A 14,739-nucleotide genomic window follows, 5' to 3' on the forward strand; every position below is an offset into this window, starting at 1 on the left:
CAGATTCCAACGAGGTCAAACGAATCAAGCGCTCTTACAGTGTTTCTCCATCAGACTTGCTTCTCCTGGGCATGCAAAGTTTGGAAACAGGTTTGGGGGACTTCTTTTTCTCTGCTATTTCCACTCTGCGCTCCTCACCACTTGTCTGGCTCCCGTTTTCTAGACAGTCATTCACTTCCCGACTGAAAGCATGAGCTCCGTTCTCCAAGGACAAATCTTTATTTAAAAGGGATCTGACTTTAGCCAGGTAGCCCTGCTACAGCAGGAAAGGATAATTTAAGTAGCAGTGAATGTCAACAAGGGGCCATGAGAGAATAAGGAAACACATGCGCTTCCTTTATAACTATAAGGTAACAGGGAGAGGTGGGATTATTCTGCCTCCCTGGTCACAGACAAGTTACATGGGAGGAAACGTTTTCTAGCCGCCGGGATGCTGACAACTTACCTCTGATAATTCTTCTTTATGTAATTTGGTTTCCAAGTCACATAACTGATTCTTTATTTCTGTCTGCAGAAATTCATGCAAGAGATTCCATTGCTCCTTCATGCATTCCTAAGGGAAGGATATAGGTTTACAAGTCTCCACATTCCCAAGGTAGGAACCAATGGACTAATACACAGATAGTTACACTGCCTGGTCACATAACAATGACTGAATGGCAGGCAATGCTGAGTCGGCCAAAAAGAAAACTAAATATTCACAAGACGTGTTCGTGATGTTTCCGTTAAGATCATATCACACCATCTCCAGAGTGGTGAAAAATGGAAAGATTAGAGGTGAAACAGACACATAATAGAGTACTAGAACAAAACTGATTTTGAAAAACAGTGTGACCAGGACAAGTTATAATCCAGACTTGATGGTACGGAACCCAGACTGGGAAACTCGATGAGTTACCAAAAGCTAACCCATAATAGCCTATTAGTCCAGCACGTTAGACAGAAACATCCACGTTATCCTCAACTTTAGGGAAAAGAGAGCCAATTCCACTTAGATTTGTTTTTATGAACTACATAGTATCTGTCAAATGGTCACATTTGATCGTATATTTTGTTAAGGTGGAGATTACCTTACCTTTTCTGTTAACTATCTCTTTCCAAATCTTTGAGCCTGGGGGAAGAAAAGGGAAGAAACAGACACTTGTTCAGCAACACTGTCTACCTGTAAGAATACCGCAGTTTAAAGAACTTTGGATAAGTTCAACATGAATGTTAGAAAAAAGTACAATGGTTTTTCCCTCCCCCAGTGTCTAGAATGACCTACTGTAATGCCTGCACGTTAAGAAGTTATTTTCGATATGAATGAGGTCCCCATTTTGGGGGGTGGTTTTCTGATGGTGGTAAGAGATGATATAGGAGCTCTAGAACAACATTCTTTCTTTTTTTTTTTTTTTTTTAACGTTATTTTAAAGACACTGGGAAAGGGGAAGCAGGTCACACAGTTGGGTTCCTTCCCAAGCTAATTGACCCATAGGTGGTCTTCCTCCAGTTGGACCTGACAAGATTTCATAGAAGGGCATACAGAGGTTAGAAAGAGTGGACCAGGGTGACAGGATGCTGTGGGGAACAGCCAGCTAACATCCCCAAAGGCCAGGATGGGGTGGTGGCAGCATTCTGAGGAGGAATATAGGAAAGTGGAGGAGTCAAGGCATCTGGGGCAGCAGGCGGTGCCCACACACAAGAGAGATGAAGCTAGAAAAGTTGGCTGGCGCCTCACCCAAGAGCTCACCCTTGCAAATGTTTGTACCCAGTCATTCAGAAGTGCAGAACTGTCATGAGTTTAGCTGAAAAATCATGGCCTGATTTGGTTCTTGAAGATGAGTATCTTGCCTCTTTGGGGAGGAAGGCAGCGAAAAGAAGAAAGGAACAGAACTAGAAGACACCGAGGAAATGGGGAGGCTGCTGTTCCTAGCCTGGGTGCTGACTGTGGGCAGTTGGGTGCGAACAGGTCTAACCAGCTGGGCGAGCGTCCCTCAGCAGAGGGGCAGCACCCTGGGCAGGCACTGGGCCTCCACCATCTATGGATCCTCCCCTCCAGCACCCAGGCTAGGTACTCAGTTACCAGCAGCCCAGAGGGCAGGAACAGAGCTCTGCCAGGCTGGCCTTCCCAGAGGGCACATGTAAGCAGCACAGCCAGGAAGGTGAGCGACAGGCTTTGCTGGCTTGTCAGGAAGGAGGGCGACGTCTGGCTCGGCACGGCTGGAGTCAGCGCTAGCCTCCCCTCGGACACGGGCACTGGGCCCCCGGTCTCAGGTGCACACAGGCCTCCAAAGCCCTTCCCTCAGGATGGCGCTCAGACCCTCCACCCAGCCCACCCTCCCGCCCCAAACACCAGCAGGTCAAGCACCACTCAGAGAAGGGGGCCTTGAAAGGGCTTTAGAAAATCTTAGAATCCGGATATGGAAGCTACTATGTTTCACTTCTGGCTGAGAGCTCTGCTCCCAGAGCACAGGATGGCCGAGGGGGGCGAGATGGGAGGGTCTCGCTGTGACCCCGAGGCACTGCTGGCCTTTTCAGCCACATGCCTGCCTTCCTGGGAAATACATTTCATTAACAGCCAAACGGAACACCCTGAGAAACAGGAGGAATTATTGGTTCGTTTCAACCCTTAGCAACAGTGAGTTTTCACCACCTTGTATTTCGTCTGCTCTCTGCAATGCGCTGGAACCTTCCTTTGGGCGAAAAGTGCCTCAGCTGTCCAGGGCACCCGACACACTTGGCGACTCCGGCTGACCCGGGAGCGCCCTGGGCCCCAGGGACAGGGTCCCTCCTTCCTGACCACCCCCTCGTGGGAGTGCTGAGGCCAGTCAGCCCCCAGCTCTGGGGGCTCAGCGTCCCCTCGGAAGTGACTGCGAGTCAAGCTCCCCACCGACCCCCTCCCCCCGGTCTCCCCCCGGCCAGGGCCGCTTCGTGCGCGGTGCCGGTAGCCCCTCCTCGGGGGAGAGGAGACCCGGGCCGACTCCGCTCCACTGACCTGCCGCTGCCCGTCCGGGACGTAGCCGAACAGCCGGTAGGTGTCGGGGAAGCCCCGAGGGCGGGCGACCTCCCGCACCCTCACGACGCGGTGCTGCTCCAGGTGGAGCCCGCGGCCCAGGCGGCAAGAGGCGCGACGGGGGTGGGAAGCAGACGGGGCCACGGGAAGCCCACGCCGGGCCGGGGCGCAGAGGCAGGAGGCGGCGAGGAGGGCCGGCCCAGCCGCGAAGCCCGTGCCTCCGCCCCGCCCAGAGCGGCCCTCAGACCTCCCTGCCGGCCCCTGGGCTCGGGGTGGGCGACGGGCGCGCCGAAGAAGCCGTCCCGCTCGAGCCGTCCGGAGAGGCCGGCCCAGGGGTTGTGCCTGTTCCCGGCGTGGGGCGAGCACCGGGGCCTGAGGGTGTGGAGCCGTCCGGCCGCACGTCCCAGGCTTTGCCTGTCGGAAGGGAGGGCTGCGATGGGGCTGTGCCGACGGACGGGGAGGATGGAGCCGCCCACAGTCCCCGTTTGCCAGGCAGAGCTTCATCGCGGACCCTGTTCTCAGCAGCCGCGCAGCAGGGACACCCAGGCCTGGCGAGTCTGTGCCCCACCCAGGGCCGCTGGGTTCCTGCGCGGCAGCCCCGGCATCTCCTGCCGAGAAACCCCAGAGACCGTGCTCCTTCCCCCGAGCCCACCGCAGCGCTGCAGAGCCCAAGGGGGCTGGGGCTTCACCCCAAACTTGAGGAAGCCACACCTGGGGGCCGCGGCACAAGCGCGGGTCCCACCATCCCCGCAGGAGCAGACCCCGCGGAGGGTCTATCTTTTGGCAATAAATTTAGACTAACAGGTTTTACACACAGAATCTTAGAGCTGGGAAAAGTCCTTTGTGTCATTCATGTAGCTTCATAAGATTTTTTTTTTAATGAGAGGATGGATTTCCTTGAGCAAGAGTCAATTTCCAGGAATGGGTCCCTGGATACCAAGGACTGTTTTGGGGAAGAAAGATGAATCTATTCTGCGAACGCCTTATAGAACTTATTCTATATTGTAGTTCTGTCTGGAAACACATATACCGTTGATCTTTGTAGCAGCCCTTAACATCCTCAAGAGAAGCTCTCATTTCCCCATTAGTACTTATTATAGACTGAATATTTGGGTCCCCCCAACATTCACATGTTGACACCCTACCTCCAATGTGATGGTATTAGAAGGTGGGTCTTTTGGGAGGTGATTAGGATTTGATGAGGTCATCGGGATGGAGCCCTCATGATGAGATTCTTACCCTTGTGAGGGTCATGAGAGAGCTGGCTTTTTCTCTCTGCTCTCTGCCCTGTGAGGACACAATGAGAAGCGGACAGTCTGCAACCTGGAAGAGAATCCTCACCAGAAGGCGATGATCCCAGCACCTAGATCTCAGACTTCCAGCCTTCAGGACTGAGAATACATTTTTGTTGTTTACAAGCCCCCACCCCGCCCCGTTTGTGGTACTTTGTGACAGCGGCCCAAACGGACTTAGCACTCTTTTCTTCAAGTAAATGGAAGAATTTGTGGAGCCCATCCATTTTATGATACAATTTCCCAAGTAACCAAGATTCTCTTTATACACTCTGATTTGTCAACTTTTTTATTTATCAAAATTGTTATTAAAAAAGCTTCCATATTTTTTCCTAATTAATTGTTTCCAATCCAAGTTGTCTCTATAATGGTTCTATTTTATTAATAATTGGAGCCCTAGTACCCTGCTTAAAATAATCAATTATTTGTCTTATGAATAAGTTCAGGGTTCACATGCAAAAGTTTTAAAAGGATATACTGTGTAAAAACATCTATGTCATCCCTCTGAAGGAAAGAAGGAGGGAAGAAAGGAAGGAAGGAAGGAAGGAAAAAACAGTGAATTTGCCCTCAGTTTAGCTGCCACTTCCTAAGGGAAGCCCTTCCCAACTCCAGACCCCCAGGCATCACAAATAAGCTCTCATGGGACACTGTCCATACTGTTGCAGGTCATGTTCCCTGAAAATCTGATTCTGAGACAAAGACAGACTTTCAGGAAGTTTCTTGGGGTGTGTTTTTTGGGATAAACATAGAATTACCGTATGACTCAGCAATTCCACTCCTAAATCATTGAAAACAAACGCTCAAACAAATCTACGTACACACATGTTTATAGCAGCACTATTCACAATAGAAAAATCATGGAAATAACCCAAATGTCCATCAATGGATGAATGAATAAACAAATTGTGGTATATACATACAGTGGAATAGTAATTCAGTCATAAAAAGGAATGGAGCAATTAAATATCAAACAATTACACGACCAAAAACATTTTTTTAAGGAATGAAATACTAATACATATTACAGTGTGGATGACTCTCACAAACATCATGCTAAGTGAAAGATGCCAGACACAAAGGTCACACATTGTATGATTCCATTTATCTGAAATATCCAGAATAAGTAAATCCATAGAGAAAGAAAGCAGATTGGTGGTCTCCAGGGCCTGGTAGAGAGAGTGAAGTAGTATCTTCTCAATGGGTACAGAGTTTCCTTTTGGGATCATAAAAATGTCTGTGGGAAGTAAAATTTTTTTAATTGGAAAATGATTGATTAAAAACAAAAGTCTGTGGGGTATTTCTTGGTACTGCCTTTCCCAATTTTGACAGTAAATGGTCAAGTACAGCAGCCGTGGTTTGAGAAAGAAATGATGACCAGGGCTCAGAACACTCACTCAGGGACGAGGGTGAGGGTCACTACACCAAGTAAGCCATCCATTTTAGCAGAGATATTATCCAAGGATGAGGGGAATTGAGAATGGATAGCACAGGATGGAGACAATGCCTATCAGTTGTGGCCTTGAGGCCACCTACAGTAACAGAGGCTATAGTTCAACCCACTGACCCTCCTTTCACTAGTAGTTCATCTCACTCACACTCTCCCCTAAAAGTTCTGTTTCCAGAACTTATGCAAAGACGTTGATCCAAGTAAAGGCAACAAAAGCAAAAATAAACAAGTGCGGCTACATCCAACTAAAAAGCACGACAAAGGAAACCAACAACAAAATGAAAAGGCAACCTACCGAATGGCAGAAAATTTTTACAAATCATATATCCTATAAGGGGTTAGTATTCAAATTATATGAAGAACTCATACAAAAAAGATAGAAAAAAAATCCAACTAAAAAATGGGCAGAGGATCTGAATAGACATTTTTACAAAGAAGATACAGAGATGGCCAGCAGATAATTTAAAATGCACCTAAAATCACTAATTAGCAGAGAAATGCAAATCAAACCACAAAGAAATGTCACCTCATACCTGTTAGAATGGCTAATATCAAAAAGACAGGAATTAACAAGTGTTGGCAAGGGTGTGGAGAAAAGGGAAGCCTTGTGCACTGTTGGTTGGAATGTAAATTGTTGCAGCCACTATGGAGAACAGTATGGAGGTCCTCAAAAAATTAAAAATAGAACTATCATACGATCCAGCAATTCCACTACTTGGTATTTGTATGAAGGAAACAGAAACTCTAATTCAAAATGAAATCTGTACCCCCATATTCATTGCAGCATTATTTACAATAGCCAAGACTTGGAAACCGCTGTGTTCATCAATGGATAAATGGATAAAGGACATTTGGCATAATATGCCTAATTATTTATATGTACATATATATATATATTTATTTATTAATATATATATATAATTCAGCCATGAGAAAGAAGCAAATCCTGCCATTTGTGACAACATGAATGGACCGTGAGGGCGTTATGCTAGGTAAAATATGTCAGACAGAGAAAGAAAAATCCTGTATGATCTCACTTCCTATGGCATTTTAAAAAAAGCTCATAGATACATAGGCTGGTGGTTACCAGAGGCAGAGGGTGGAGGGTGGGTGAAATGGGTAAAGGTGGTCAATATGTACAAACTGCCAGTTATGAAATAAATAAGTCCTGGGGATGTGACTATAGTTAATAATATCGTATTGCATATTTAAAAGTTGCTAAGAGAGTAGATCTTAAAAGTCCTCATCACAAGAAAAAAAGATTTCTACCATGTATGGTAATGGATGTTAACTAGACATACTGTGGTGATCATTTTTTAAATTGAAGCATAGTGGATTTACCGTATTATACTGTAATAACAATATATTAGAACACAGTGATTCAATATTTTTATAGATTATGCTCATTTAAAGTTATTATAAAACATTGGCTATATTCCTTATAGCTTATTTATTTTATGCATAGTAGTTTGTGCCACTTAATCCCCTCCCCTCCCCCTATCTTGCCCCTCCCCCCTTTCCTCTACCCACTGGTAACCACTGCTTTGATGTCTATATTTGTGAGTTCATTTCCTTTCTGTTACATTTATTCTTTATTTTTTAGATTCCACATACAAGTGATAACGTACCGTATTTGTCTTTCTCTGTTTGACTTATTTCACTAAGCATAATAGTGTTGCAGCAAAAATAGAAATGAAGTTTTTCCTCTCCTGAAAATAAGGAAAGTAAAGGGGACAGTGAACAGGCTAGAGAAGACACATAAACTGGCCTGAAAGGGTTAATCGATCCTTGTTTTATTTAAACTGTTACTAATCTGTAGAGTAAGTAACTAGATTTATCTTTCACAAAGTAAATTACGTTCTGTTCCGAGCACTCTCTAGCTGTCTATGTAAATTACATCCTGCATCTGGTGTTTAAGCTCCCTGCACTCTCTTGTAGCAAATCACCCTGTGTAGCTGTTTGCATTTCAGGAAGAAGTTGGCAGGCAGATAACGCAGAAACAAATGAACCCAATTACCGGACTACCTGACGCCAGAGATGAAGGTTTTGAAATAATGCAAGAAGAAGAATGTAGGACCTTTACCACTTTGATCCTTATCACCAACCCCTGGACTGTGAGTTCCACATATAAGACACCCTGTAATTCCCCAGGAGAGAGGGGCACAGTTTTTGAAGGCGCTAGCGGGCTGTGTTCCTTCTTTGCCTGGCAAAGAATTAAAAAGCCTCTCTATTTCTTTTCCTCCAAATCTCTTGTCTCCATATTTCTATTCGGCACCGGTGTACAGAAGCCGAGATTTTGGCAACAATAGCCTCTAGGTCATTCATGTTGTTGCAAAGGGCAGAACTTAATTCTTTTTTATGGCTGAGTAATATTGTATTATACATTGTGGTGATCATTTTGCAATGTATACATATGTTGAACCATTATTTTGCACACCTGAAACTAATATAATGTTACATATCTATTATATCTCAATTTTTTTTACAAAGCTGACCCAAATGTCCCAAGGATGGACTATAATGAATGCTGTGCTTTGCTGTCTACATTCTCCTTCAGGATTAAGGGCTTATTCTTCCAGGTGCACAGAGTGCAGCCACATGACAGCCCTCAGCCTTCAGTCCTCTCGGAGAATTGCTGTCAGCGAAAGGAAGCAGCCTCACCTGAGGTCATGCCACTCAGATCTCTTGCTGTGGGAGCGTAACTGACCAGCAGCCATCTCTATCCACCACTGTGTCTGCACTGAAGCTGCTCCTGGGCTGCTCCCAGCCACAGACGGAGCACAGCAGGATGCCAGTGCGTGCCCATCGCCATGGTCACACAATGACCTTGATGACCAGGGTCAATTACACCTGCCCAGAAGGTGACTCTTCTTCTTAGCAGGAAGGACCTAAAGTGCCAGGGAGCAGCATAGCTTGAGTTCAATGGGACTTTTGCCGTGACTCTGAAAGTGTTACCCCTCAACAGAGTCAAGACCTCCAAACCTACAGAAGCCGAAGTTGAGATCTGAAGCACACAAACTCCCAGTGTGGCTCCCTGGGAGTGGTGTTACATGGGCCTGTTTCCACATCAAACACTTCATTTGTGGACCCATGTAATCTATAAATTGAGATACAGCACATTATGATTGTCATTACTATGTAACCAGAACACTGTGTATTCAAATGCCTACACTAAACATGATCATTCTCTTTGAAATTAAATCTATTCCTATATCTGCTATTAAAATTTTTTAAACTCTCCCATATTTTATACTCACTTTAGGCTATGCTTTACTCTTTTTTTGTTTGTTTTTTAAATGATCTTAAATACTTGGCAGGGTGCATTTCTCCCAACTTGCTTTTTATTTATTTATTTATTTATTATTATTATTATTATTATTATTATTATTATTATTTATGGCTGTGCCACATGGCTTGTGGGATCTTCCCTTGGCAGTGAAAGTGCGAAGTCCTAAGCACTGGACCGCAAGGAATTCCCAGCTATGCCGTGTTCTTTCTTTTTCTTCCCAGACAAACTTCATAGGTAGTTTATATTTGCCACCTATGTTTCCTTAATACTCACTCTTCAACCCAACCTACCTCGGTTATTTCTGTCCGTCTCTTTAGAGATAATAAATGGAGCCCTCCCTAATATCAACAAAGGCCTCCATGGCACCAGCAAATGCCAAGGGATAGTTTTCAGTCCTTATTTTGAGTCCTTTCAAGAAAGCCAAAACTATTCACCACTTTGTTTTTCTTCAGGAAGGACGTCCTTGTCTCCATGACTTTGTGGACACCAAGGGATCCATGAAACCTCTGAAGAATCTTCAAGGGAAGAGCATTACAGAAAGTTGGTTCCTTTAGAAATTAAATTTTCTCTGGGGGACACCTTGTAATTTTTAAGTCAAACCAAAGAAAGAATTTCTCCTTGGAGGAAATAAATTCATCTCCCTCCAAGGCTGCTTGCACAGACACAACACTGGCTGAAAATTTTCCATTCTCTTATCTTTGTACCCCAAGGGAGTTGAATTGTTTGGAGAGTGGAAAGGCAATAGAACAGTTTATTTAATGAGGAGCTGTGAGAATCCAACCCCTGAGGTGCTGGAAACTTTAAACATGTTCCTGTTGCCCCTTTCCTATAATTTTCTGAGCGCAACCAAGTGAAAACACATCTGGACTTCCCAAGGACAGACCATGGAGAACAGAAATCTTCAGCGATAACCGTGGGAGAGTGTGTCCATCAGTAAAAGCTGGTGGAGTAAGAAGGAAAAGAGGGGAGAAGTGGGTACTGGGCTTTACCTCTAGAATAGTGAGACTGAGACAGTCCCATAGTTATTTAGTCTGTGACGTTGAAGTCCCTGTACTTTGAAGTTGCTTTCGTTTCAAATGAAATCAGTTTCTTCTAGCTCTTGCTGTTTCCTTCTCTCCCTTCTTGGAATCTCGAGCCTCTTTCCAGTAAGAGTATTTTTCTGGAGAGTGTTCACCTCTTCCCTACTTTCCCACAATTGTAGGCTTCTGTCTGATTTCTTATGCCCAGTCAATTATTCATTAACTAGTCACTGGAGATTTATTATGCACAGGTATTGTCTAATGTATTCTTCATGTGATTGGATTTTGCTATTATATTCAGTTAACTATTTTGTAGTACTGTTAGCACTTAATAGTTCAGTATTGATTAGTGTTGTTTCACTTTAGTGTCCACAGTATCGTCTACAAATAATGTAATTATTTCTGATGTTCTGTACTCAGGTTAATTTCCTATTCTCATTTTACCAATCTCTTTAAATGTTCAGGAGAATATTGAAATACTGAAGTTGGAATAGACTGCCTTGTCCTGTTCATAAATTTAATACAACTAGTTTAATGTTTTAATGTAGAATATCCTTTTGGATATAGTTTTTTAAAAAAACATTCTTTATTGGGTTAAGAAATTGTCCTTGATTTCTTCAGTCAGTGAGAGGCTCTGTCTTGGCTGCTAACCATGGCTGCTAGATGTAATGGCTGTTACATTTTCTCAAATGCATTTTCTATTGTAATTATGGTTATGATTCCTCTTCATTGACCTATTTTTGTGATGAACTATATTAACAAACATCATAGTATTAAACCAGCTCTCCATTCTCAGAATAGTTATTACTTATTCATGATATATTATTCTCTAAAATAGATATGAATGCATTTTATCTAACTTTAATATTCAATATTGTTTCTATATTCAAGGATATGAGCTTGAAATTTTCTTTTCTTGTGTTGTAGTTTATGCTTTTGGTCTCAATCATTATTACATATCTATCATTTGCATGTGTTGAGCACCTACTATGTGCCAGGCAGCACATAGGTCCCTGAAAAGACATTGATGAGCAAAAACAGCCACGATCTCTGATCAACAAATAAATATAAAATTACCAACATGAAAGGCACATCAGGAATAGTACAGGATGTTCAACTTGTGGGCCTCACACGCTGTCCTCCTGACCCTCACTCTGTTCTCCATCTCACTGGCCTCTCACATCCCTTCCATTACCAAGCTCACCAACCCCAGGGCTACCGTGAATTCTGTTCTCTCAACCCAAAATGCTTGCCCTTTCCTTATTTCCTCTGATTAACAATTACCCATCCTTCCGCTCACAGCTCAATATTCATATATCAGAGAGGCCTTTTCTACCCACCTTCCCAGAGCAAATTCGTCCTCAATGATTTTTTTCTCTCTTTAATGAACTGCATTCTCTAGGCATTAATAATGCCAACATTTTTTCTACTGTGGAGAATGTAAACATTTATTTTCATCTTAAATTTGCCTTTCACTTTTTAGGATAATCTATAGAAGCTTTGAATATTTTTTATCAAATCTTTCAATTCTTTTTTTTTGCAATTAACTCCACCGGTTTTTAATAAAACACACCCCCACTTGTGAGCATGAAAGCATGAGCTCACACTCTCACGCACAATTTGTATTTTATAATAATGGTTTTGTAATCTTGTTTCCCCCTTTTATTTATGTAGTTCATTTGCTTTTTCTTCTTCTTGGAAGAATCCACCTGGCAGGCAGTCTCTGAAAGAGGGAGCCATAAGGATCATCATTAACTAGAAGTGCTGAATGGCAGTCAAAAGAGGTAACAGACCTGCTGTGTTTATAATGATCAGAATTCCATCTTTGATGACTGTCCCTGTTTAAGGGGAATAGTGATTAATGATAGTCGTGTAAGACAAATTTATTGTTTTTTAACAAGCTCACATTTATCAAGTGTCTGCTGTATATGTCACAAGAACCACACTAGAAAAATTACATCATCTCATTTAATTCACTCATCAGTCTTACAGTGTATGGGATATTTATTACTTCCATTGTAGAGGTGAGGTATCTGCACCTAAGAGAGATTAAATAACTTTGTTAAGGTCATGCAGATTGTACGTTCCTGGACCAAAACTCTATTCTAGGAATCGTGACTCAAGATCTCATTTTCTAAATCACAACTCTATACTGCACTTTGGGAGAGTTATGTATCAAAAATTATTGTCATAAAAAACAGATTCATAATAATAATAGTAATGATAATATGGCTATCATTTATTGAGATATCACTGTGCACAAAGTTATTTTCAAACCTCACAAAGAATGTAATAAAAGTAACCACAATTTTAGAAAGATAAACAGTAAGGTACACGAGAGTTAACTCTGACATCAATTCAGGTCACAGAATTAAGGTCGTTGGAATTGAAAACCCATGTCTTAATCACTACTAAAAGAGTTATTAGAATGAAAGAAGTATGGAGATTATCAAAGAAAAGACCTTAAGTGTCTTCAATTATTTTGGAAGCATCTTATCAAGAAGAAATTGGTTTATATTCATAGATTTTAATAGGAAAATTAGAACCAGTGAATGGGAGATAAAAAGACAGAGAAATTTCTGCTAAATTAAAGAAAGTCTGAGGGACTTCCGTGGTGGTCCAGTGGCTAAGACTCCAAGCTCCCAATGCAGGGGGCCAGGGTTTGATCCCTGGTCAGGGTACTATACCCCACATGCCACAGCTAAAAAGATCCCACATGCTGCAACTAAGACCCGGCGCAGCCAAATAAATAGATAGATAGATAGATAGATAGATAGATAGATAGATAGATAGATAGATGAAGAAATAATCTTTTAAAAAGTCTGAATAATTACACACACTTAAAATGGAAATGGGCTGCCACTTGAATGAGTGAATCACTGGCATTGGAAAAAATAATAAGGGGTAGAGGATTTCCATGAACGTGCGGAATCAAAAGGTGATGGCTAGCTGAGGTGCCATTTGGCTGTTCATTGAATGTTGCTCTTGCCTCCTTCCCCAGCAGACACAGCAACCACATGGGAGCAGGAAACCATACGGGAGTATCACAGTTCCTCCTCCTGGGCCTCTCAGACGATCCTGAACTGCAGCCCCTCCTCTTTGGAGTGTTCCTGTCCATGTACCTGGTCACTGTGCTCGGGAACCTTCTCATCATCCTGGCCGTCATCTCAGACTCCCAGCTCCACACCCCCATGTACTTCTTCCTCGCCAACCTCTCCTTTGTTGACATCTGTTTCATCTCCACCACTGTCCCAAAGATGCTAGTCAACATCCAGGCACAGAGCAAAGACATCTCCTACATAGGATGCCTCACTCAGGTGTACTTGTTTATGGTTTTCGCTGGAATGGATGATTTCCTCCTGACTGTGATGGCCTATGACCGGTTTGTGGCCATCTGCCACCCCTTGCACTACATGGTCATCATGAACCCCCGCTTCTGTGGCCTCCTCGTTCTGATGTGTTGGCTCATTATTTTCTGTGTTGCCCTGGTTCATATTCTACTGTTGAGGCGGCTGACCTTCTGTATTGGCACTGAAATTCCACATTTCTTCTGTGAGCTGGCTCAGATTCTCAAGGCAGCCTGCTCTGACACTGTCATCAATAACATCTGTTTGTATGTGGCCACTGCCCTGCTGTGTATATTTCCTCTCACTGGTATCCTCTTTTCTTACTCTCAGATTGTCTCCTCGTTAATGAGAATCTCCTCTGCAGTGGGAAAATATAAAGTATTTTTCACCTGTGGGTCTTACCTCTCTGTGGTTTCCCTGTTCTATGGGACAAGCCTGGGGGTCTACCTCACTTCTACTCTGACCCATTCTTCCCAGAGAAGCTCAGTTGTCTCAGTGATGTACACTGTGGTCACCCCCATGCTGAACCCCTTCATCTACAGCCTGCGGAACAAGGATGTGAAGGGGGCCCTGGGAAGGCTCCTCAGCCGAAGTGCCCCTTGTCCGTGATGGGCCACAGGCCCCAGAACTAAGTGGACATTAAGGCCAGGGGCAAATGTTGTACATTTAAATATCTTGGTTCTTTTTCTCCCCTAAAAGACATGCTGATTTCTTCTATTCCTAAAGCATATGTGACTTGACCTTTATTTGTTTTGTATTGGTTTTTCCTGAATAACCTCCTTAGTAATTCCCTTTTGACATTTCTTCCTTACATGCTGTCCATAAAGTCCCATGTTTTGTCAGCTTTTTGCAGCCATTCTTAAGATTTCTAAATTTAGATTTAAAGCACTTATCAAGTGCTGATGTGGTTTCCCCCCAAACTGTTCGCTCAGATATTGGTGTTCTTCCCCTTCATGTGGTTGTGTGCTTGTTTTCCTCAGAAGAAATGGATGAAAATCATACAGTAGTCATAACAAAATGCATCCCGTATCAGGACTGTGCTTGTTTCTTCATGTGCGTGACTTTATATCATCTGGAAAACATTTCTTTGAGAAATTTTCTCATCCACTTTTCAAAAGAAGAGACTGAGGTTGACTTGGACTGTAACGTGACTGGCCAACAAGGACTCTGCCACCCTACTTTTCATAGGAACAGCGATGTGATTTTCAACTTCAAAGTAGGAATCTCGACTTGAAAGCTGATTTGTTGAGATGATTCATAGTAATATACTGCCTAGGAAAACTCTTGAGATGTTGCTTCATTGTTTGTAATCCTTCCTTGTGTTCCTTTTTAAAGTTGACCTTTATTTCTCAT

At 43.2% G+C, this 14,739-nt stretch overlaps 1 protein-coding gene across 1 annotated transcript; it reads left to right on the top strand.

Moving 5' to 3' along the window:
* Positions 1-13,056: 13,056 nt before the first annotated feature.
* LOC118892943 (olfactory receptor 7D4-like) lies at positions 13,057-13,995 on the top strand. The gene has a single exon (XM_036848021.1). The coding sequence runs from the start codon at positions 13,057-13,059 to the stop codon at positions 13,993-13,995; it is 939 nt and encodes a 312-aa protein (XP_036703916.1).
* Positions 13,996-14,739: the final 744 nt, after the last annotated feature.

Source organism: Balaenoptera musculus, chromosome 3, assembly GCF_009873245.2.
Source record: "Balaenoptera musculus isolate JJ_BM4_2016_0621 chromosome 3, mBalMus1.pri.v3, whole genome shotgun sequence".
In the NCBI taxonomy this organism is placed as follows: Eukaryota; Metazoa; Chordata; class Mammalia; order Artiodactyla; family Balaenopteridae; genus Balaenoptera; species Balaenoptera musculus.

Coding starts and splice junctions, on each gene's coding strand:
- LOC118892943 (XM_036848021.1), top strand. CDS start 13,057: ATGGGAGCAGGAAACCATACGGGAGTATCACAGTTCCTCCTCCTGGGC.